At 44.2% G+C, this 25,765-nt stretch overlaps 1 protein-coding gene across 8 annotated transcripts in view; it reads left to right on the top strand.

Annotated features, from left to right (window-relative positions):
* The window catches only part of ERCC6L2 (ERCC excision repair 6 like 2), a 291,509-nt gene that overhangs the window by 49,446 nt on the left and 216,298 nt on the right, over nucleotides 1-25,765 (top strand). For 7 of the 8 annotated variants that reach the window (XM_082241486.1, XM_082241490.1, XM_082241489.1 and 4 more), the window contains 3 exons: nucleotides 2,718-2,872; nucleotides 14,714-14,901; nucleotides 15,573-18,149. In XM_082241486.1, the coding sequence (XP_082097612.1) occupies nucleotides 2,718-2,872; nucleotides 14,714-14,901; nucleotides 15,573-16,491 (1,262 nt within the window). In that variant the 3' untranslated portion in view covers nucleotides 16,492-18,149. Of the gene's footprint in view, nucleotides 1-2,717; nucleotides 2,873-14,713; nucleotides 14,902-15,572; nucleotides 18,449-25,765 lie in introns of those variants that run through there. The other variant, XM_082241487.1, reaches the window with a different exon arrangement.

The following is a 25,765-nucleotide window of genomic DNA, read 5'->3' as shown; positions in this document are numbered from 1 at the left end:
GGCAGGCAAAGAGCAATCGGGCCTGGATTTGGGCTGACGCCGTCACATGACAGCAGTGGGGCTGACTTGGGATCTAATGGATCTCGGACTGGCCCTCCCTATATCTGCTCTATATCTGCTCTCTGCTGCTCCAGAGAAGCGGACACGGAGCAATGGATCCAAACTACAAGAAAGAAGATTCCACGTAAACATTAGGAAGAACTTCCTGACAGTAAGAGCTGTTTGACAGTGGAATTTGCTGCCCAGGAGTGTGGTGGAGTCTCCTACTTTGGAGGTCTTTAAGCAGAGGCTTGACAACCATATGTCAGGAGTGCTCTGATGGTGTTTCCTGCTTGGCAGGGGGTTGGACTCGATGGCCCTTGTGGTCTCTTCCAACTCTAGGATTCTATGATTCTATATCTCTTCCTGCCTGCAGACTTCCCACTGGCTGCTGTGGGCATCAGCAGCGGCGGAGGAAGCTGCTTGGGCGGCTGGGGTGACGCGCCCAGGGGCAGGGTGAGGGCGGGGCAAGCCGTGGGGCATCCAGAGTCTGCCTGCCTCCTCCCACACAGCTGCCCTACAGCTGGGGGAGAGGCAGTGGGCAGACAGTATGGGTAGGAGAGACTTATGGCTCAGGCGCCCTGCAGTGAGTGCCATCAAGCTGAGACCACATAACACCGGTCTTGAAAGACCTACACTGGCTCCCAGTATGTTTCCGAGCACAATTCAAAGTGTTGGTGCTAACCTAAACGGCCTTGGTCCAGTATACCTGAAGGAGCATCTCCACCGCCATCGTTCTGCCCAGACGCTGAGGTCCAGCGCCGAGGGCCTTCTGGTGGTTCCTTCACTGCGAGAAGCTAAGTTACAGGGAACCAGGCAGAGGGCCTTCTCGGTGGTGGCACCCGCCCTGTGGAACGCCCTCCCATTAGATGTCAAAGAGAACAACAACTACCAGACTTTTAGAAGACATCTGAAGGCAGCCCTGTTTAGGGAACCTTTTAATGTTTAATAGTTTATTGTATTTTAATATTCTGTTGGAAGCCACCCAGAGTGGCTGGGGAAACCTAGCCAGATGGGCGGGGTATAAATAATAAATTATTATATTATTTTGTCACCCCCCTCAATGGTGACACCTGGGGTGGGCCACACCCACCGCACCCCCTTCCTCCTCCCCTGGGCATCAGCTCTTCTGCCTACCTGCTTGTTGAGCTGCCAGAACAGGGTGCTGGCATCACTTTGTAAGCGGATGCCAGCAGAGCTGGGTGGAGGGACAGCTTTTGCCCAATTCAGTCCTCTGCCAAGCACAGCACAGCACAAAAAGGGGGTTGGGTTTCACCTTCAGAGAGGTTAATCTTCCTTAAAAGGTTAAAAGTTCAAGGTTGTTGGTTTGAAATGTGCATTCTGCTAACCAGGCACATTTGGGTGAATTAAGAGTTGCTAGGCTCCCTAGAAGGGACGTGGGTGGCGAAGGGACGCGGGTGGCGCTGTGGGTGAAACCACAGAGCCTAGGACTTGCCGATCAGAAGGTCGGTGGTTTGAATTCCTGTGATGGGGTGGGCTCCCATTGCTCGGTCCCAGCTCCTGCCAACGTAGCAGTTCGAAAGCACGTCAAAGGGCAAGTAGATACAGTGGTGCCTCGCAAGACGAAATTAATTCGTTCCGCAAGTTTTTTCTTCTTGCGGGTTTTCGTCTTGCGAAGCACGGTTTCCCATAGGAATGCATTGAAAATCAATTAATGTGTTCCTAGGGAAACCGCTTGCCAGGCTGGCGGTGCAGAGAAGGGCTTTTCTCCCCACCGCAAGCCTTCAGGACAGGTACGGGAACAGAGGGGAAGGGGCGCAGCGCTTTCCCTCTGTTCCCGGGGCTTGCGTGGGAGGAGGGTTTTTCCTCCCCACCGCCAACATTCAGAACAGCATTCTGAATGTTGGCGGTGGGAAGGAAAACCCTCCTCCCACCCCAAGTCTTCAGGAAAGCCATCCGATGCCGGGCGGCGGGAGAACGTGTCCCCCCCCCCCCGCCCGGCATCGGAGCTTCGTTCCGAAGCCGGCGGCGGGAGGAGGTCCGAGGACAGTGGGGAAGACGCGCTGCGCCTCCCCGCTGTCCCGGAGATTTCCCTATGGGCTGTCGTCTTGCGAAGCAAGCCCATAGGGAAATTCGTTTTGCGAAGCGCCTCCAAAACGGAAAACCCTTTCGTCTAGCGGGTTTTCCGTCTTGCAAGGCGTTCGTCTTGCGGGGTACCACTGTAAATAGGTACCGCTCCAGCGGGAAGGTAAACAGTGTTTCCGTGCGCTGCTCTGGTTCGCCAGAAGCGGCTTAGTCATGCTGGCCACATGACCCGGAAGCTGTACGCCGGCTCCCTCGGCTAATAAAGTGAGATGAGCGCCGCAACCCCAGAGTCGGCCACGACTGGACCTAATGGTCAGGGGTCCCTTTACCTTTACCTTTAGGATCCTTAGAGGCTGTAGAACAGGCTCACGAAGCTTAAAATTTGCTTAAGTGTAGATGCAAACACAGACCAAAGTTCAGAAAGAAAACTCTTTTGTATACAAATACTGTTGTGTTTTTTTTAAAAAAGAGGACTTAAAGAAAAGAGGGAAAGGGCAGGAGATTCAGGGCTCAGTTTCCCCCTAACAATGCCTGCTGGTGCAAAGTTTCCTTTGGTTTCATTGAATGCCTACCTGCCAATCTCCTTGTATCCTTAGATGAATGAACTCTTGTGTTTCTTTTTCGACTGATAGGTGATGTTGCAGAAGTGTCGTATGTCCACTCAAATCAAAATGTGGTTGGTTCAAGCAAGGCAGAAAATCAGATGAGTCGGTGGGCGGTGCAAGACGTTTTTGAACTGCAGCAGTTTTCGCAGCTCCCTGCAAATGTAGCAGTGCGCCCTGCCAAGGTAAAGAGAAGGATTTGCGGAATGTTTTCTCTTTCTGTTGTTGTTGTTGGTTTTCGACCCCTTGCTTTTTAAACCTGCCTTTTTCAATATTAGCAACCGTGAGTGATCAGAGGCCTAGTTCCTTGGACAATGTGCCTCCAACAGAGTCCAAACAAAGCTCTTGCTGCTATTTTTGTATCAAGGGAGCTAGGCGTTCGGTGGATAATACGTTACAAAAGATAAAATATATTTTCCCTGGGAAATATTTAACGGACATCCCAAGGATGATATGTTGTGTACCTTTGTTTGCAGTACATTTTTTTAAAAAAAAACTAATATTGTAAAGCACATGCTCTGCTTTCCTTTGGACCACATCAGCGAGGCCAGGGTCTTGTCATCTGGGCAGCCCAGGACCTCCATGCACGCTGCCCAGGCTTGTGCCCTGAGAAGGCCACTTTGGTGCTGCTAACACAGCGGTTTGACTTCACCCCCAGAGGCACACACCATTGTCTCTTGAGGCAGACGGATGTCAACAACAATATTGTCAAAAAAGCATACCATTTCCCTGTTTTTGTTTGATAATACATGCCAACCTAGAAGCCTGTCTCCTATGCATGTGTTGCTTAATTTCATTAATGTACAGTCATAACTCGGGTTGAAGTAGCTTCCGGATAAGTATTTTAATGTTGCGCGCTGTGGCGACCCGGAAGTAGCGGAGTGCGTTACTTCCGGGTTTTGTCGCTCGCGCATGAGCAGACGGTCAAAATGACGTCATGCGCATGCGCAGAAGCAGCAAATCACGACGTTCGGACGCGGGTTGCGTTCGCTTCTGGATGCGAACGGGGCTCCGGAACGGATACCGTTCACATCCAGAGGTACCACTGTATATATTTAAGCACACATCCTCCTTTGTCTCTTGGCTTCTATTTCCAGTTTAGGATTTATAGGCCACAACATTACAGTGATGGTAGAAACTGCACCGAACAAACGTCTTCCTTCTGCGCTGCTTTTACAGACACAGGAGAGCTCTCGGTGTCTGACATGGCAGTCATATGCTACTTGACTCTGTAACCTGGAGCCTGAAGTCCTTTCTCTCAATCCCTCTTCCCCCTGCCCCCTAGATTCTCTTCTCCTTTCGTTCCCTTTCTTCTGAGACATCCCTGAGGACAGCTTTCAAGTCAGAGAAGCTTTTAATCCCAGCCAAACTGACAGTTACCATCTTTCACAAAAACTGCATTGTAAAACTTTTCTTGTTCCCAGAGCAGTTCACATGTTGATGGAATTTTCAGGTTGTACCCAATGGAATTTTCCCATTAGGTGCAAGGACTTTCACCTGCGCAACAGGACTTCCGTCCCTCCTCTCCTCTTGCACCCTGTTCAGATCTGCTGGAGAAGGTTTGGAGAAACCCACTAATAGATTGGGTGGTGCTGCACCAGTCAAGAAGAGGAATTCTGTTTGTGTAGGTGGAAGGTCTTGTGCTAGTGGCACAACTTTGTTGGATACAACCTATTGTTACTCTCCCCGAATTGGTTTCAGAGTCTTAACTGTCACAAGTGCCATGTCATACAGATTAAAGAACCAGTATCTGCCCTTAACAATAGCTTTTTATGAAGAAATTAAGAAAGCGTTTCCTAGCAGAGAGATAGAGTGATGAGGAAAATCTGACCTACTTACTTTCTTTGTCAGCTACTGTCAATGGCATGGAAACACAGCTAGAAAGAAGTTGGCAGTCGTACTTTTCCCATTTACACATTCTTTGTGTGCTTAAGCTGTGTGTAGGGCTGCCTGTGGAATGGTTTCTGCATCTTCAAAAGCTTCAGGGAAGGCTATGACTGGAAAATCTGTAGCTTTCCCAGATTAGGGATTCAGTGTTGAGGAAAGCTGCATCTGTTTCATTTTGCAGAGATAGAGTTTTTTGCTGACAGGACTGGCATGTGGGACTGATAGTGACACATCCAATGAGGCAATTCATCTATTTCCTCCTCATGGGCCAATACTAAGAGCAGATCCACACAATGCAATTTAAGCACATCTATCACTCATGTGAAGCACACAGCTTTGCCCAGTGAAACATTGCGCCTGTAGTTTAAGGATGTTTAGAATTGCAGTTCTGTGAGGTTGAAATTACAATTCCCAGCATTCTTTGGGGGAAGTCGTATGCTTTAAAGTGTTTGCTGAAATGCTTTAGGTATGTGCTGTGGATCTGCTTTTTAAACAACTATTTTGTACCTCTATCCCGCCAGAGATTTATATGTGCAGTGTGTGTGTGTGTATATATATATGCACAGTATAAGATTTTTAAGATTTATATGTGCTGTATAAGATTAATTATACTGTATGATATTTATTTATTTGACTTGTTAGCTGTTCACGACAAAATAGTCTCCAAATGATTTATAAGCCAGTAATATGCTTTCATTGCTGTTAGTAATGTATGATAGTTAGTAGTTTTTCGAAATTATAAAAAATATTAATGCTCAAAGTAGTATAAGTATACAGATATATCAGCTCTATAGTCACACATAGATCCCTGAAGACTCCTACAGGTTTGCAAAAGCTCACAGAAGAGAAGAAATGAGAATCTTTTTTGAAGATTTGCTGCCCCTCCAATCTCTGACCCTGACTCCAGTTTTTCCTTTGTGACCCAGCTGCTATCTGAGCACACAGTCCTCATTGGGGCCATCAGATCTTCCTCCCCTATCTTGCTATCTCTATTCATGATCCTGCCCACTTAGTTCACCAGTGCATAAATACACCAGTGCAAGAAAACCTTTAAAGCTACGGTGCATCATTTCTCAAACAATGCCTTTGCAAGCCACGTACATTGCGAGGCTGCAATATATGTTAACCTTATTTGTCCCAGAAAGTGTTAAATGCAGGGATAGAAGCAGGAGACAACAAGGTAATGGTTGTTAAGAATCATACCTCGCCAGCACATGGATTGGCACCACATGCACCACCCCGTCTGTGGAGATGGAGCTGCCAGATTCTTGATGTGCATTAGATACTTACTTGGAGAGAGGTCTGAACAGGAAATGGAACCCCAGGCCTGCTGGTGGTGAAATGCCTAGTGATTTCATTTACTGCCTTTACCACATACTTTGACAAAGCCATTAATCTTTCTGCAGTCTTTGACTGCTATGTCCTCAGTGTACGGCTAATTTTCATGTGCGCTGTTTAATTGCTGATGATTCATATAATTTTTTTTTAAAAAGACTACACTTTCTCTCTGCTTTCCTCTGCTTTCCTCTAGCTCAGCCCCTGTAATAAACTCAAAGAACGTTTCATGAACTAGGAAATCACGGCTGCTCTGGCCTCTTATCCTTTTCTGCTGGCTATTCACTTATTCTTAATGGACACAGCCTAAGAGGAAGTTTGTCTTCTTTTGGTTCCACGGAATGAAGTGGGTGGGCAGCTTAAGCAGTCTGCTTTTATATACAAACTGCTTTTACATACAATTCATGTTTTTCAAAAAAAATATCTTGGCTCGTGTTATAAGCCCGTCGCCTGGCTTTCTTTTAGCGCGGAGCCTGCTGCTCATACCCGGCGTATAAGACGACCCCCGACTTTTTAACCTCTTTTCCGGGGTTAAAAAGTCGTCTTATATGCCGGAATCTACGGTATATGCGATTTCACTTAAACGTGTGGTGCCTCGGATCGTAACTCCTGCATAAATGGGGAATTGCTTGTACAGTATTAAAAGCAGCATAGTGTATTGTTTGCTGCAAACTCTGTTGCATAGCCTAAGGATTAATGGACCAGGTTATGGGAGGGATTTTTCTGATGCATAGTTTCCCGGGGGGGTGTGTGTGAAGCAATTTTGATTTGTGTGACTCCTGAAAGTTTTGAAATTTCAGATTTAACACTACATTAATAAAAGGATTTGTGGGTGTCCTTGCCCGTATAAGCTGTTTTATGCAACGGGAAATTGTTCTGAACCTTGGGCACTGAAAGCTGAACACGGCAATCTCTGAACTGTGGTGGGTTTTGTGGTCTGGAGGATTGCCCAGTTGAAAATAAACTTAAATTTCATCTGTAGCAGATTCTCCTTTAGGTCATGGGAAGATGCTATAAACTTCACTCTGTCCCTTATCAGCCGCACCAGAGAGGGGAACTGTCCTTTTGCTGCCGCTCCAGGCAGCCTTGTGGTCCAACACCCCCGACGGTCCTGGCTGCCCCATTGTGAGAAAGGTGCTAGGCAGAGGGGCTTTGCTTCACCCCCTCTGCCCTGTTCAGATTGTGGGTGCCTCAGCCCCATCCCAACACCTCAGGCCTATAGAGTTGGTGCCTCTGTGGTGGATATCAGATCAATTACAGATTATCTTGCTTCAGTTTCTTACAGCTCTGCTACTGCTCCTTCTGCAAATACTAATATATTGTTATGTATTTGTCATTGTTTGAGGAGGTATATCTAATTTGAAAACATTTAAAGGTAGTAGTAGTAGTAGTAACAACAATAATAATAGTAGTAATAATGTCTGTTTCCATTCAAAATTGAATAGATGGGAGCAAAATGGAAGAATACCCTTATGGGGTAGAGTTAAATAAAACTGGATATGTCCTTTCTAATTGAAGTGTGCCAACTAAAATGTTCACTAAATATTTGTTAAGCTTTTATTGCTACTTTGCTTACATTACAGCTATGTTGGGGGGAAAACCATCGCATTCTGACTGGTCTGCATATTGGGTGTTCCAGGTTTATTTCCTTTAATTTATTTTGCTTTAAGGGTTGCCTGCATCCTTTTTTGAAAAATAAAAAACCCCAACAACATAAAAGTAACTCGAGCCTTCTGGAGTCAGGGAAAACATCCTCTTCTACTGTTTCCAATCTATTTTGAATTGGATGTCTGGGTTCCTTATTTGATTCCTTAATTAATTTATGTGTTAATTGGCAAAAACAGCTTCTGTGAAACAGCCTAAATAAGAATTCGAAATTACTGGTTTCTGGAATGGCCCTTGTTTGGCTCCTTTGAACACTATGTGTAAGAGATCCTCTTTAAGCAATACCCACCCATCCCTATCCTTGGTAGCAAAAAGGAGGAAAAATAATTAAATGAAAAGGAACAGGATACATTTCAAAGGTTTGAAGAAATAATATTCCGCATTAGAATTAATTTGCTTTTTAAAATACTTTACCTTGGTTTTATACAGAGGCTCTTCCCCCCCCCCCAACCAATTGCTTGTTTTCAACTTAAGTTTACTTAAAGTTTTACTGAAAAGGAATATACAAAGACAGCCATTGAATGGAGGATTAATCACTATGGCAACTGAAATGTGGTGACTGAAAAGGGGGAGGATGTATTCTCCCCTCCGCTTCCTGCCAGCTGTCATACTCAACCTTTGCGGAGTGAATCCAGTCCAAAATATAGACTATGACCAGCCCTAAGAAACTATATCTGTATTTTTATAAATTGGTACAAGTATCACACTATAAAAGAAGTCTTAATCCCCTGAATTGGATGACAGACACTTGGCACTCTTGACAGTGTTTTGACAGAGAAATAACAGGATGCTTTGTAGTAAAACCTGGATTAATGGTAAACCCCTCTTTATGTTATTGCAGTGTGGTGTAAATGAGGGAACTAAGCATTCTGTCAGCCTGGGGTTGAACGACGTGCCCTTTCTATGCCCAGTGCAGGTTTAAGTGCTCTGTGGAGTACTGTAAATACAAAAGTAGCATTATTAAGAACCCTTTGTGCCACTTGTATTTTGTATTACATAGGTATTTTTCATAGGTCATGTAAACAAAAGGATTTCTGTCAGCTGCAGTAGATTTGAGCGCAGAGCATCTGTGCAGATCTTAGGTTCGGCCAAGAAAGCTGAAAGAGGATGCACAGCCCATAGGTTTTCCAATGGTCTTTTTGGCCCACGACAGTGAGTCAAACAAGAAACAAAAATAAAACACAGCACAAAATCCCCACAAACGTATTTCCCTATTACTGAACATCCCAGTTTCACTGCACAACAAATAGCTAACCTGTAGTTTTAAACGTCTTTTAAGTGATACTGTGGGAGTTTTTTTTAATGGTTGGTATGGTGAAGCCACTCATGTTTGCTAGAGGGGCTGCTGTGCTGATGTTTAATCTGATGATGTGTGCTTTGGCTTTTAATGTCGAACTATTTCTAAAAGGATTAGAATTTGGAGATGAAGCCTTTTCTGAACTTCAGTGATGGTCGGGACCGTGGTGCAAACAAGTGTTGCATTAATAAGTGCAACTCTATTCTTGGGTCTGAGATGGGCAACCAAACAGATTATCATGTCTCAGATATCATGACAATAAATATATTATTATTATTATTATTATTATTATTATTATTATTATTATTATCTAGCTCAATGCAAGGTGGTTACTGGGAAGCAGAAGCTGGTACCAGGAGTCAGCAAACTTTTTCAATAGGGGGCTGGTCCACTGTCCCTCAGACCTTGTGGGGGCTGGACTATACAGTGGTACCTCGGGTTAAGAACTTTGGAGGTCGGTTCTTAACCTGAAACAGTTCTTAACCTGAGGTACCACTTTAGCCAATGGCCCCCCCCCCCCCGCTGCCGCTGCGCCGCTGCTGTGCGATTTTTGTTCTCATCCTGAAGCAAAGTTCTTAGCCCGAGGTACTATTTTTTGGTTAGCGGAGTCTGTAACCTGAAGCGTCTGTAACCTGAAGCGTTTGTAACCTGAGATACCACTGTATTTTGGAAAATAATAATGAGCGAGTTCCTATGCCCCACAAATAACCCAGAGATGCATTCTAAATAAAAGCACACATTCTACTCATGTAAAAACACGCTGATTCCTGGGCCGTCCGCAGGCTGGATTTAGATGGCGATTGGGCCGGATCTGGCCCCCGGGCCTTAATTTGCCTACCCATAAAGGAAGAATCTGTACTATGCAGAGGATCAGAATTTCATTTAGAAGAAAAGAGTTTGGATTTGATATCCTGCTTTATCACTACCCTAAGGAGTCTCAGACGTGAGTAGCGCTGTGGGTTAAACCACAGAGCCTAGGACTTGCCGATCAGAAGGTCGGCGGTTCGAATCCCCGTGACGGGGTGAGCTCCCGTTGCTCGGTCCCTGCTCCTGCCAACCTAACAGTTCAAAAGCACGTCAAAGTGCAAGTAGATAAATAGGTACCGCTCCGGCGGGAAGGTAAACGGCGTTTCCGTGTGCTGCTCTGGCTCGCCAGAAGCCGCTTAATCATGACCCGGAAGCTGTACGCCGGCTCCCTCGGCCAATAAAGCGAGATGAGCGCCGCAACCCCAGAGTCGGCCACGACTGGACCTAATGGTCAGGGGTCCCTTTACTTTTAAGGAATCTCAAAGCGGCTAACATTCTCCTTTCCCTTCCTCCCCCACAACAAACACTCTGTGAGGTGAGTGAGGCTGAGAGACTTCACAGAAGTGTGACTAGCCCAAGGTCACCCAGCAGCTACAGGTGGAGGAGCGGGGAATCGAACCCCGTTCACCAGATTACGAGTCCACCGCTCTGAACCACTACACCACACTGGCTCTCTGTCCATAGTTGAATATAGTTTGAGTTGATATGAGAGTTTGGTGCTTGTAGAGTTGGAAAGGACCCCAAGGTTCAACTAGTCCAACCCTCTACAATGCAAAAATCTCAGCTAAAGCATCCATGACAGAAGGCCATCCAACCTCTGCTTAAAAACCTCCAAGGAAGGAGTGTCCACAACCTGTCAAGGGAGTCCGTCCCACTGTTGAACAACTCTTACTGGTCAGAAAGTTCTTCCTGATGTTTAGTCATAAACTTGTAGAGTTGGAAGGGACCACAAAGGTAATCTAGTCCAATCCCCTGGATTCTGGGAATCTTTCACCCAATGTGGGGCTCGAACATACAACCCTGAAATTAGGAGTTTCATGCTCTACCGCCTGAGCTATCAAAATCTTCTTTCTTGTAATTTGAATCCATTAGTTCAGGCCCTAGCCTCCGGAGCAGGAGAAAACAAGCTTGCTTCATCTTTTAGATATTTTAAGATGGCTATCTCCTTTCTTTTTTAAAAAAAATATATTTTTATTAAACAATTTCAACAAAACAAATTATCAATCCAAATAGTCAATTACATTATTACCCCCCCTTCCCCGCATCCCTCCCTCTCCCTCCCTCCCGAGACTTCCCTCAGCTCCCTTCTCCGATTTGTTTGCACTTGTTATTCTCTGCATGTTAAAAATTGTACATATCATTACCTTATCTTCCATATATTCTGTTAATATCATATCTCATTTCAGTCTCCTCTTTTCCAAGCTAAACATACCCAGCTCCTTCAACCATTCCTCATAAGGCTTGGTTTCCAGACGCTCGATCATCTTGGTTGCCCTCCTCTGCACACATTCCAGCTTGAAATTATGCCAATTATCAATACAGTGGTACCTCGGGTTAAGAACTTAATTCGTTCCAGAGGTCCATTCTTAACCTGAAACCATTCTTAACCTGAGGTACCACTTTAGCTAATGGGGCCTCTCGCTGCTGCCATGCAGCCATCGTGCGATTTCTGTTCTCATCCTGAGGTAAAGTTCTTAACCTGAGGTACTACTTCCGGGTTTGTAAGCCGAGGTACCACTGTACTTGATTGTCACTTGTGAAAACGTTCTGGATGTTAGTTTGGATGGATGAGTTGCATTTTAAAAGTTTAAAAACTTCTTTTCTTTTTTGGACCCAGAAATCCTTCATCAACAGACATTGCTGGTGGGTCTGTTTAGTCAGGTGGATTTTATCTAGAAGGCTGAGTAAAGCTACTTCAAGGGCAATTCATGATACTGTCTTTACAGCAACTTTTTTTTTGTTACCCTCCAGGCAGAAATTTTCTAACAGTTGATTTTGTGAAAAGTTTCTTGAGGCAGGGGGAAGAACACAAAACTGTTTTAGACACATTTAGAATTGTTTTTGTCCTTTTCCAACTATGGGTGCCATCTGGGTATTTATTTACAGTGAACAGTATTAGTTTTACCAGTAATTTTGTTCCATTACAAACACACAATTTGGCTATTTTCCAAACAGACTTAAAAAAAACAACACCTTTTACATTTAAACATACGTGTTGGTCAAAGCATTTGCTACTGTTTAATGAATGAGATGAATAAATGAACATTCTGATGTTTTAAAAACCTTTGAAAGGTGATATGCTGGTTTGTTTTCCATTAATACCATTATTAAATGTTAATACCCCTGTGATTTCTGCAGTGGCTGATATAAAACTATGTGGATCGGGAACTGGTGTCCCCAGGTCAAGATCCAGCCCTAGATTGCTAACCTAGGGGGAAAGCAAGTATGTGAGGGAAGTGGTAACTATGGTGAAGAGATTTTTTGGAAGCCCAACTTGCGGGATAGATGGAGTTCAGCCAACTCCCTGTTTAGGGAAGTTTTTAATGTTTGATGTTTTATCACATTTTTAATATTCTGTTGGGAGCCGCCCAGAGTGGCTGGGGAAACCCAGCCAGATGGGCGGGGTATAAATAATACGGTGGTACCTCTGGATATACACACCTCTGGTTGCTTATCCTTCAGGATGCGAACACGGCAAACCTGGAAGTATTTTTCCGGGGTTTGCCACACGTGCATGCGCAGAAGTGCTCTACCGTGCCACGTGCATGCGCAGAAGCGCTCTTCCACCACGCATGCATGTGCAGAAGTGGTCCCTCCGGTTGCAGAAACTTTGGGATCTGACCGGAGCTCTGGAACGGATCCCATCCACAACCGGAGGTACCACTGTAATAATAATAATAATAATAATAATAATAAAAATAATAAAAACAACTCCTCCCAGCCCCTCCTCTAAATGTCCCTCTCATAAAGCTAGATGTATTGGTTTGGCTCTGAAAATCTCTAGTGAAAAAGGAAGACCCCTAACCAAGGTAGATGTAAAAAGTTCTGAACTGTATTGCATATATCTTCTGATTACGCCTTGCTGGGTCACCTTGCTGTTGGTGCCGTTATTCCTTTGAAGAGTTGCATTGGTGAGGCAAGCATTACCATGACCCTTCATCTCTCTAGGTTTCCAGGCAGTTGCAGGAACATGATAATGCTTAGCTCACCACAGCCAGAGGCTATAGACAGCACCCCATCTGTGGGGCTACAGCTGCCATACCATAAGCTCCATCCTTTGCTAAATGTCTGCATCCCCTGTGAATTGACACTGTAGGGGCTGTACCCTTCTATGGGTTAACAGGGATACCAGGGCAGGTGGCTGGGTGAAAATAGAACCAGGGAATCAAAAAGTGAAGTTTTCTGTGGCACAGCAGACAATTTAGGCGGCGGTGTAGCTAAGTGAAATTTGGGGTATGTGTTTGTTGATCAAGGAGACTGTGGGTTGCAGCCTATAGCCTGGACCTTCTGGATCGACTGCACTGAAAAGGAAAAGTTGAAACTGTTGGTGATGTTGGTACACAGCTTAGTAAATAAATATTTTGAAATGTGTGATATGCAGGGAGATCTATGGCAGATGAAGGTGATTGACTATATGACATTGGCTGAAATGACTGACAGAATCCGTGAACAGGGGAAAGAGACGGCGGATGAAGACTGGAAGAAATTTAAAATTTATCTTAAGAAATATTATAAAATTAATGAATGTTAAAATGTTGAGGTTCTTAGTAAGAAAAGGAGATTACAGCGACAAAAGACTAAGTTAAAGAAAAGAACAAATAAGGAACAAAATTTGACAAAGATTTAATTTAGGACTTGCTGAAATAATTTTGGGAACTGGGATGCAGAAAGGGGAGGTTTGGGGGAGTCAGAGAAATGAGGCTTATGAAAAAAGGAGATGAATTTATACATGTTTGTTTTGTCTGTTTATTTGTTTGTATTGTTTATAAAAACTTTGTAAAACCAATAAAAATTTTATTTAAAAAAAAAGATATGCAGGGAGATCTTTGAAGGCTGCTCAGAAACTGCAATTGCTATTCAATGAAGTATGTTATATTACTATTGGAACTCCAGGAAAAGCCTTTGCAGACACTGGGCTACTCCTGACAGACTGGTTTTCCCTGCTTACCATTCTGCTTCTTTTTGTTTTAATTCTATGATGTCGCTTAGTTTGCAGTGTTAGGACTTCTTACAGTTAATTTTATTGTATTTTGAATTTTACATACTTTTTATAGCTTTATTTTAGGTGACTGTTGTTGTTGTTGTCTTCATCATTTCGGTTTTCATTGCGCAGGTTGCTTTGAGAAATCTGGGTGCAAAAACAGCAGGAAATCAGTCCTGCCTCATTTGAAACATCCCCTAAAATGATGTTACTCTGCAATCTGAATTATATTTTACCAGCCAATATTTATTAACTTTTAAAAATTATTCTTACTGTAATTGTGCATAGTGTATTTTTATGAATGTACAGCTTATTAATATTTAAATAAATGTGCTACTAACAAATAATAATAATAATAATAATAATAATAATAATAATAATAATAATAAATTGTTTTTGTACGCTGCTTGAATGCAGTCTGTTGTGGAAAAGTGGGGCATAAATGAGACCATAATAATGAATTGTACATGACCAGTTTCTCAATTACTAGCTCTCCCTCTCCCTCTCCCATTTTAGAAGACACCCTTTTTTGGTGTCAGCAAACTAACTGTGTACTGAATACAGAGACAGTTGAAAGTGATGGTTTTTCACAGAGCATTTTTTTTGACATGTTTGGGCTCCAGGGACAAGTTATCACTTATTAAAACATAGCAGTCCAATTTCCTAATAGAAATATCAAACAGCTGTTGAGGGACCTTGACCTTAACAACTCAAAAAGGCCACATCTGTCCCCTGTAAAAAACAAACAAACCCAAAACCAAACCTCAGCTAGGAGCATAGGAGAAAAAGTTAGGTGAAAAACGACTAACATGTTATATTTCACATTTGGTTTAGAAAAGCAGGAAGAGTCCGTGGGAAGCTTTCTCAAGGAAGAAGAACACCAAAAGGGATAATTCAGTAAATGAAACCAGCAAGCCTTCAGTACTTTACATTAGACATCCTGTCTGTCAAAAGAAGAAGGAGGTTCACCGAGTTGGCTCCATTGCCTTCCTGGTTGGAAAAACACCCCAAAGAATCCGCAGGTAAGAATACAATTTGCAAAAATGACCTCCATTTCTGTTTTTTCTTAGTTTGCTTTATATAAACTTTAGCTTTCAGTGGGGATTATTAATAATGTTATGTTTAAAAGCAGTATTGTTTTGAAGCCTTTGTGATTTTAAGTGTAACCTTTTAATAAACAACAGAAAATATTGTGGAAAGATAGCAAAACGAGCAGTTCTGATGGTGCATTGCAAATACCTTCAGTCAGGTTTGCTCAGCTTTCCTGAGAAGTTAGAGCATGTCGGTTCTTCTAGTTTTCTATTAGAGTGATCATGTCTAAAACATAATATTGATGTATCCTGAAATTTTTCCACAGTAGTTTAGTGTTGCTGGAATTGTGTCCTCCTTTTAATGGTTGGAATTGCAATTTTTAGAAGACCTTTTATTGTCTAGCCAATAAATGGGGGGAGGAGATGAAGAAAAGTCGCACAGGACTTCCACTGCTGGGACTCATTAGGTGAATCTCACCTCATGTTTTTGCAAACCATGTTATATCAGCTTTTTGTAAACTAAGGCTTTGTAAACCTCTTTTTTCTGGACACCTGGAAATTAGTGTTACTGATTCATGTTGTAAGATATCCATCCATTTTTTTGTTTATTTTTTTACATTATTGGGATAATTAGTTATGCTTTGTTTCACTGATGGCTGTAGGAAACAGTTTGAAGAAATGGCATCTCATTTTCAGAAGGCCTCAGTGGAAGAACTTGCCAAGCATATTATCAAAACTACATCAGAAGAAAGGCAGAAAATGCTGAAAATTTTTTACAGCGCTAAATATCCAGAGTTAAAGGACCTATTAAAAGTTGATGTTCCAGTATCTGTTTCAGAAGGAAGCGAGGAAGGAGATGTGCACAGAACCCCGTTTAGAAAAAGAAAGGCAATTTCTAAACGTAGAAAATCAAAGTCTGAGTCTTCAACAGATCTCCGCGGCCAAGAAAGACATGACGCAGAAGAAAAGCAGTTTCAGTTTCATCCCTTCATACAGGCTGCTGTGTGCCATAATGTGGAAGATAAACAATTGCCCACTGTCATTACCCAAGATAGCGTTAGTAGGAGAAACAGCCAGGCATTCAAGGACTTTATGGCATCTGACTCATTAAGCAGTAAATCAGGAATAATTGAGGGGCTGTCTGCAAAAGGACAGCCAAACTTGAAGGGGATGGAGTCACCAAGAGAACCCTTTCTGTCTCCACCAGAAAGCAGACATGCTCAAATGTGCAAGAAAAGCTCTTTCGCAGACATGCTAGGAGACATCTCTATTTTAAATGACCTCTTCAAGAGCCATGAAAATAGACCAACACAAGCACCTAGGAAGACTCTCTCAGGTCCTGCAGAAAAAGCACGAACTCGGCCAAAAGACTTTTGGGACATGCTGAATGAACCGAATGATGAGAGCCTCGAAAAACTCACAGACGTGGCAGCCATAGAGAAACTGTGCGAAAGAGCTTCTGCAGTCACTTCATCCCAGAAGAAAGAGGATGACGAGAAGTCTCTTTGGAAGAAAAATGACAATTTTTTATGGAAAAGATATGCAACTGACACAGATGACAAATCTTTGTCTGGCACATGATGTCTAATTTCGAAGAAAACAAGAGGAAAACATCCACAGGTGTTAACAAAAAAGATCATTCCTACCCACCCCCCTGGAACTGGCCCAATGAATTTGCAAGCTTCTTAAGTGCTCTTCCCGCCAGTTTCCTTCCCCCTCCTTTCACAACTCCTTCAAAAGAAAGGTTGTTTTCTTTTCTCTCTCGAAAGAAGGAAACCTCTATGTTTTGAAGGAATCGTGAAAGGAAAATATCATTGAAAAGAGGCTGAAGAAATACAAAACACATTGCATTGGTATTGAGAATAAGAGCGAGTTGCTCTTACAGCACCTGTGGAGATTTTCCTCCTGTTTGGCTGTTGACTCGTGAGTGCTCTTGCTTCTGGCTCCTAATTCAGTTTTAAACAGTTAAACTAGGGAAATAATGTTCCAAAGCCGTGAGCCTTCCCCATAAGACAGTGCAGCACCCATTTCAGAGTCCCGTTAGAGTCCCATTTCCCCTGCTTGTCTGCACACCGCCTTCCATATTCCCATCTAGATCATCCCTTCCATTTAGTCAAGTTACTTGTGTCCATGTAAACACATACACACACACACAAAACGATCCCTCTGTGCACAGGACTTGCAACATCATGGGTTGAACGGCCACATTCCTTTTATGTTTCATTGTAATTTGTTGGCCTCTGTACACTCCAACATTTTTGTCATGTTTTCTGTCAGCAAAGCAGTGGCAAAAGTGTGGGATTTAACCAGATACCTGATTGGTACTCCTCTGAGCTACTGGATTAACACTAGCACACTTTCAGACATCTAAAAAAAAAACAAGCGAAGTTAATTGTTGCAGACACTTTGGGATTAATCAGGATTGCTCTGTCCCAAACGTTGTGACATCTTGAAAAGTTCTTGTTTGATGATGAACTAGTTTGGCAGCTGCTGAGCTGATAGCATAAGAGGCTCCTGTGAATCTATCAAGTAGTATGTATCACCAGACATCACAAAGTTAGCCTGGAGGGGGTATTGAGCAAGAGGAGGTAGCTGTACTCTGCTACTTTGTGATATCTGAAACTATTCTGAAAGATAGGGCAGTTCCACTGGGATCGTTTATACAGCAAGGTGTGTAACTTTAGCAATACAAGCCTTGCAGGCATGTATTGCTGTCTCATTTCACACCTGCTGGAAACTAAAACTTGGAGGTATCAGTGTATGAAAAAAGCAGTATGGTAACCAGAAACCTGTCAGATTTTATTGGGGGATACAAACTTTTAATGCTAGTGTTTTAAACTGAGGATTTAAAAAAACACATCCTTACTGTACATATTTTTTCATCCTAATTTTAAAAGAAATGCACATTTTATAAAGGTGATTTGTGATCCGACCTGCCACTACTTGCCACAATGGGATGTGTTTCCACCCATGTGATGTCTGGGTGGTTGATAGTGTTTGATTTGTTTCCAATCAGCTTAAATCACAAATCTCTATTATTAATCAGCTTCTTGGCCATCATAACAGGAGAGTTTAAACAGTTCTGATACATCCGTTAACTGCATTTGGCATTGCTGGGCACTGGTTGCCAGATACTGCAATGCAGTGATGGCCAAACTTGGCCCTCCAGCTGTTTTGGGACTACAACTCCCATCATCCCTAGCTAACAGCACCAGTGGTCAGGGATGATGGGAACTGTAGTCCCAAAACAGCTAGACGGCCAAGTTTGACCATCACTTCTGTAATGTGTTTTGTGAAACATATGCACAAGCCTCATTTAAATGAATGAAAACTGCATAGCAGCCTTTGCTTGCCGTTTCACTTCACCTTGCCACTTTCTTGAATTAATTACAATTGGCTAAGTGCATAAGCAATTGGCTAAGTCCGCATCACTAAATTGAATTGCCAAGTGGTTTTGCCCAAAAAATGATGAAATTTCAGCTCGGATGAATTTATTGCAAGCATTTTGTCTGAAAATAAAATTCTTTTACATTCGATACCTCACGTGTGCAGCTGTGAGCATTTATAAAATCAGTAATGTATCATTGGTTCTTCTGTGCTTCACTTCTTTCAAAGTACATTTGTAGAACATGCTCCTTTTGGGGATTGATTTGTACTGTCCCTTTTGATGAAATTAAGATGGTAGTAAAAACTAAGGCAAATAAGCAAGCCCTCGGCACCCCAATCTTTCTCATTGCCAACAAAAGCTAATAAATGAATAGATAAAGAACCTACTCATAGGGACGCGGGTGGTGCTGTGCATTAAACCACAGAGCCTAGGACTTGCTGATCAGAAGGTCGGCGGTTCAAATCCCCGTGACGGGGTGAGCTCCTGTTGCTTGGTCCCTGCTCCTGCCAACCTAGCAGTTCAAAAGCACAAAGTGCAAGTAGATAAATAGGTACCACTCAGGCGGGAAGGTAAACGGTGTTTCCCTGTGCTGCTCTGGTTCGCCAGAAGCAGCTTAGTCATGCTGGCCACATGACCCGGAAGCTGTACGCCGGCTCCCTCGGCCTATAAAGCGAGATGAACGCTGCAACCCCAGAGTCGGTCACAACTGGACCTAATGGTCAGGGGTCCCTTTACCTTTACCTTTAAAGAACCTACCCACGTGATGCTGAAACAGTAACCTTGCCCATGCATTATGTAAGACAGGGGTCAGCAAACTTTTTCAGCAGGGGGCCAGTCCCTCAGACCTTGTGGGGGGCCGGACTATGTTTTGAAAAATAATAATGAACAAATTCCTATGCCCCACAAATAATCCAGAGATGCATTTTAAATAAAAGGCCAAATTCTACTCATGTAAAAACATGCTGATTCCCGGCCAGATTGAGAAGGTGATGGGCTGCCCCCGGGTCTTAGGTTGCCTACCCACGGTCTATAACATTTCTGTCTCACATTGAATGTAACTGATCTGTAAAAAGGACTCTATGAACTGAAAGCAGAGACACTGTATGTACTTTTGTAACCCAAGAAAATCTTTAATAAAAACAATTTTTAAAAATAGCTAGATTTGGATTTTTTTCCCCAAAAGCAAGAGAAGAACCTTGCAAATTTGGAAGTTCACGTTTGCCTCTTCCATTATCAGTATTTTGCCTGCAAAAGTATTCTCAGCCTTTTAGATTTTAATCTTCTGTGTTACTATATTTACTTATTAAAGCTTGTATTCACCCTTTCAATAGCGGTGAACAGGGTGAGTTAGAATTAAATAATTGAAAATACAATAAATAAATAAAAATCTAAAATGCTTGCAAGCCTATAATTAAGCATAATGGAGTAGTGTTTGCTTTAACTAGATGGAGTAGAGCACCTCATAATTAAGTTTCTTTAAAACTTTTTAATACCCTTTGTTGACAATCCCTTCAATGAAAAACATCTCTATAGAGTTCTACTAAAACAAACATTTGTTGAGGAAAGCTAATTTCTTGTACTGAGAGGCACTTTTCAGTTTTATGAATGGCCTGCACTGTGGATAGATTATCATTACATCCCACGTAAGTTATTTAAGGCAATGAAAATCTTAGGTTTATTGCCAAAGAACTATGACCCTGTTGCACTCCAGGCCACCCAGCTTCCCCATGAAAAACAGTAAGAATTCCCTGCGGCCTCTATCAGCTAGTCAGGAGACAGTGCAGAAGAGAATAGCCTAGGCCATGCCACAGAATAGTCTGCAGAAGACAAGGTGATGTGTAAAAAGCTTTTCGTGAAAGCTTGCAAACAGGTGGTCAGTCGCATCCTTTGCCAACCTCTTCAGATATAAGCTGTGCTGGCTACAGACAAAAGGAACTGTAGAACAGGGGTCAGCAACCTAAGGCCCGTGGGCCAAAAGCAGCCCGCTGAGGTCGTTTGACTAGCCCACGAGCTGCCCCTGAACTGAGCTGCCCACTCGCATGCTGCGGTAAACCAGCGCGGTGCAGGGACTCACTTCCGCAGCGCCAGAAATCGCATCTGTGCATGTGCAGACGCCAAAAATCGCAGGTCTAGAACATATAGAAGGCACTAGGTTGGCAAAGCCTCGACTGTCCTTTCCATAGACTTTCAGGTAGGATACAATCTCAGTTTGTTCAATTGTATGAAAATACCTTGGATTCCAAACGCCCTGGAACTTGGACGTTTTGGCTCCCAAACGTTGCAAACCCAGACATGATTGTTTCAGTTTGTGAACGTGCTTTTGGAACCTGAACGTCCGACAGGGCTTCCGCGGCTTCTGTTTGGCTGCAGGAACTTCCTGCAGCCAATCAGAAGCTGCAATTTGGTTTTCGAACGTTTTGGAAGTCGAACAGACTTCCGGAACGGATTCCATTTGACTTCCAAGGTACTAATGTATATGTTCAAGTCCTCCTGCTAATGTCTTGTTCCAAAGGCATTGCTGTGTGCAGTGCAATCACTTAGTAAGAAACGAGTCCTTTGTTGATTACGAAATTACTATGCGGGCAACCCCACATTTATGGATGTTCAGTCTTTGTGCAACTACACATACACACATCAGACCAAACCTGGAAGTGGCCCAAAAACATCACAAAAAGGCGTGGGGGAGGAATATGATGCTTGCAGGCTTTTTCAATGGTATTTCAAATATATGCGATTTCACTTAAAAATGTGGTGCCTGCGTAAATGGGGAGTTGCAGCATAGTGTCTTGTTTGCTGCAAACTTATGTTGCATAGCCTAAGGATTAATGGACCAGGTTATGGGAGGGATTTTTCTGATGCATAGTTTCTGGAGGGGAAGCAGTTTTGATTTGCGTGACTCCTGAAAGTTTTGAAATTTCAGATTTAACACTACATTAATAAAAGGACTTGTGGGTGTCCTTCCATGTATAAGCTGTTTTATGCAACGGGAAATTGTTCTGAACCCTGGGCCCCAAAAACTGAACACGGCAATCTCTGAACTGTGGTGGATTTTGTGGTCTGGAGGACTGCCCAGTTGAAAATAAACTTAAATTTTATCTGTAGCAGATTCTCCTTTAGGTCATGGGAAGATGCTATAAACTTCACTCTGTCCTTGCAGTAGACATAATGCATTTTAGTTTGCTAAATATCGAAGTTCAAGGTTGTTGGCACCAAACAACTTCAAAAATACTAATTTCACAACAGTTTCGTGCATCTAGCAACATGCTGAAAACATACCTGTTTACACAAGCAAGTACAGCCAGGATAGGTTAATAATAATAATAATAATAATAATAATAATAATAATAATACATTTTTATTTATACCCTGCCCTTCCTGGTTCAAAAACCGGGCTCAGAGAAGCTAACGACAAATTAAAAACACTTAATTATAAAAGCAGCATAAAATACAGTATAAAAACATGAATAACAATAAAATTCAAAAATAAAAAATCAATTTAGGGGAAATAAGCATTAGATAATCCCCAGGGCTAGCTGGCTGAATTGGTCCTACTTGGGACAGCGAGGAGGCCAGGGGAGAATTAGCTGTGGGGTCTCATGTTTTCTGCCTTAAGTTTAAAATGGCCTTTAGAAGACTACTATTTCTCTTCTAGCTTAATGCCAAGATATATATTTGTGCTCCCCGCCCCCCACCGTGTGTCCACATGCCCAAAAGGAGGGCATGCAAAAAATTCTCTGCAATATACAAAGTGGCAGAGCAGATGCAATTGCCCTGGCTGCACATAACCAAATTCTTGTGGGATTCAAGTCATTTCCTCTTTGGAAGTGGCTTCTTGAGCAGGAGTTTTTATATGGCACCCCTAAGAGGTTAAAAAGGGATTAGGCAAATTCATGGAGGGTAAGACTATAAATAAGGGACGCGGGTGGCGCTGTGGTTAAACCACAGAGCCTAGGGCTTGCCGATCAGAAGGTCGGCGGTTCGAATCCCCGCGACGGGGTGAGCTCCCGTTGCTCGGTCCCTGCTCCTGCCAACCTAGCAGTTCGAAAGAACGTCAAAGTGCAAGTAGATAAATAGGTACCGCTCCGGCGGGAAGGTAAACAGCTTTTCCGTGAGCTGCTCTGGTTCGCCAGAAGCAGCTTAGTCATGCTGGCCACATAACCCGGAAGCTGTACGCCGGCTCCCTCGGCCAATAAAGCAAGATGAGCGCCACAATCCCAAAGTCAGCCATGACTGGACCTAATGGTCAGGGGTCCCTTTACCTTTAAGACTATAAATGGCTACTAGACATGATGGGCTATACCATGCCTCCGTGGTGTGTGGCAGTAATGCTTCAAAATGCCAGTTGCTACAAACATCAGGAGGGGAGAGTGCTCTTGCGCCCGGGTCCGGTTTGCAGGATCCCCAGGCTTCTGGTTGGCCGCTGTGGGAGCAGGATGTGGCCTCGATGGGCCATTGGCCTCATCCAGCCCTACTAAAACCCACAAAACTCCTAAACAAGTACAGTGGTGCCTCGGGTTACAGACGCTTCAGGTTACAGATGCTCCAGGTTACAGACTCTACTAACCCAGAAATAGTACCTCGGGTTAAGAACTTTGCTTCAGGATGAGAACAGAAATCGGGCGGCGGCAGCGGGAGGCCCCATTAGCTAAAGTGGTACCTCAGGTTATGAACAGTTTCAGGTTAAGAACACACCTCCAGAACAAATTAAGTTCTTAACCTGAGGTACCACTGTATACATTTAAAAAACAACAGCAACTAAAACATAAAATCAGCAAAACTCTTAAAATGTGTAAGCTTGCTGAAATATAAAATTTTTCATCAGGTATCTGAAAGAGCATGGCAAGTGCAGTTGCTATAAGTTTGCTCATGTCCAAAAGACTGGTCTCCCATCTCTCCAGCAAACTCCCTCTCCACACATAAAATTTGGCAAGTTGTGAATGTCACTGTGGTATCCCACATCCTGATAAAAGAGGGATGAGAAAGAAAATAAACTGGATTAAGGTTTCTGCATGGAAGCCTTCCCCCAAAAAAACATTGTCTGGATTCAGTCTCGAAATACAAGACACTAATAATAATAATAATAATAATAAATTTTATTTATATCCCGCCCTCCCCAGCCGAAGCCGGGCTCAGGGCGGCTAACAACACTAAAATAGTGCAACATTATAAAAACATCATAAGAATTAATTAAAATCAGAATTGATGGCAACCATAAACTAAAGTATTGTAAGGATTGCCAAAGGAGGGAGTCAGGCTGTGCCCTAACCAAAGGCCTGGTGGAACAGCTCTGTCTTGCAGGCCCTGCGGAAAGATGTCAAGTCCTGCAGGGCCCTTGTCTCTTGTGACAGAGCGTTCCACCAGGTTGGAGCCGCAGCCGAAAAAGCCCTGGCTCTAGTTGAGGCCAGCCTAACCTCTCTGAGGCCTGGGACCTTCAAGATGTTTTTATTTGAGGACCGTAAGTTCCTCTGTGGGGCATACCAGGAGAGGCGGTCCCGTAGATACGAGGGTCCTAGGCCGTATAGGGCTTTGAAGGTTAAAACCAGCACCTTAAACCTGATCCTGTACTCCGCCGGGAGCCAGTGCAGCTGGTATAGCACCGGATGAATGTGATCTCGCAGCGAGGACCCCGTAAGGAGTCTCGCTGCGGCATTCTGCACCCGCTGGAGTTTCTGGGTCAGTCTCAAGGGCAGCCCCACGTAGAGCGAGTTACAATAATCCAGTCTGGAGGTGACCGTCGCATGGATCACAGTGGCTAGGTCAGGGCGAGAGAGGTAAGGGGCCAACTGCTTAGCTTGGCGGAGATGAAAAAATGCCGCCTTTGTTATAGCTGTAATCTGCGCCTCCATAGAGAGGGAGGTATCGAAGATTACACCCAAACTCTTGACGGACGGTGCTGGCACTAATTGCACCCCCGCAAGAGATGGGAGTTGCCCCCTCAATCCCATATCGTCCCGTCCCAGCCAGAGGACCTCTGTCTTCGAAGGATTTAACTTCAACCGGCTCCCACGTAACCATCCAGCCACAGCTTCCAAACATCTGGTCAGTGTGTCTGGGGCCGAGTCAGGATGGCCATCCATCAACAGATAGAGTTGGGTGTCATCGGCATACTGATGACAACCCAGCCCAAAACTCCGAACAAGCTGGGCGAGGGGGCGCATAAAGATGTTAAAAAGCATCGGGGAGAGAATCGCACCCTGAGGCACTCCACACACCAAGGAGTGGCGGGATGACAGTTCCCCCCCAAGCGCCACCCTCTGTCCCCGACCAGAGAGAAACGAGCGCAGCCATTGAAGGACTGTGCCCTGGATCCCCACGTCGGCGAGGCGGTGGTCCAGAAGTTCGTGATCGACCATGTCGAAAGCTGCTGACAGATCTAGAAGAATCAGCAGCCCCGACCCGCCTCGATCCAGCTGTCTACGAAGATCATCTGTTAGGGCGACCAGAGCCGTCTCGGTCCCATGACCAGCGCGGAAGCCGGACTGGAATGGATCCAGAGCCGATGTTTCATCCAGAAACCTACCAAGCTGTTCAGCAACCGCTCTCTCAATCACCTTACCCAGGAATGGAAGATTCGAAACTGGGCGGTAATTGGATAGATCTAAGGGATCTAATGATGTTTTCTTTAAGAGCGGACGCACCACTGCCTCCTTCAGTTCCCCTGGGACTGTCCCGGTGCCAAGGGACAAATTGATGATATCCCCCAGGGGGGCCCGCACCTCGTCTGGACATGCTCTAATCAGCCAAGACGGGCACGGGTCGAGAGGACAAGTGGTGGGCTTTCCAGCTCGGAGGAGTCTGTCCACATCGGCTGGGGATATCCGGTCAAAGTGGTCCAGTACTGGACCCGAGGACAGTCGAGGGGCCTCCAGTTCCTTTATTGTATCCAAATTGGCAGGGAGGTCATGGCGGAGCGACAGGACCTTCTCCGCAAAAAAGCTCGCAAATGCCTCACAGCTGTGTGTCGAATTGTTATTTAAATTTGGCTGTCCTTCGAGGGACGTTAAAGACCGAATTATACTAAATAATTGTGCCGGGCGAGAGCTAGCGGATGCAATGGAGGCTGAGAAGTAGGACTTCTTAGCGGCCTTCACTGCCATCTCGTAGGTTTTCATAAAAACCCTATAAGATGTTCTTGAGGCTCCGTCACGGGCACCCCGCCATACTCGCTCTAGCCGTCTGAGGTCCCGCTTCATTTTCCGGAGCTCCTCAGTAAACCAGGGAGCCCGGTTTCTGCGGGGTCGCAGAGGGCGCTTAGGTGCGATCTCATTGATAGCTGCCAGGAGCTGGGTATTCCAGCCCTCAACAAGCTCAGTCAATGAGTCGCCAGGGGGAGAAAGGTCCCGCAAGGCTTGGCGGAATCTATCAGGGTCCATCAGCCTCCGCGGGCGAGCCCAAATCGGCTCACCACCTAAGCAGGGTGGGGGTGGAACATCAATCCTGGCTTTCATAGCATAGTGATCAGACCAT

This window comes from Podarcis vaucheri (genome assembly GCF_965113315.1).
Source record: "Podarcis vaucheri genome assembly, chromosome: 11".
Classification (NCBI taxonomy): Eukaryota; Metazoa; Chordata; class Lepidosauria; order Squamata; family Lacertidae; genus Podarcis; species Podarcis vaucheri.
Note: the sequence above shows the minus strand (reverse complement) of the source record. Positions and strands in the feature narration are given on the sequence as shown.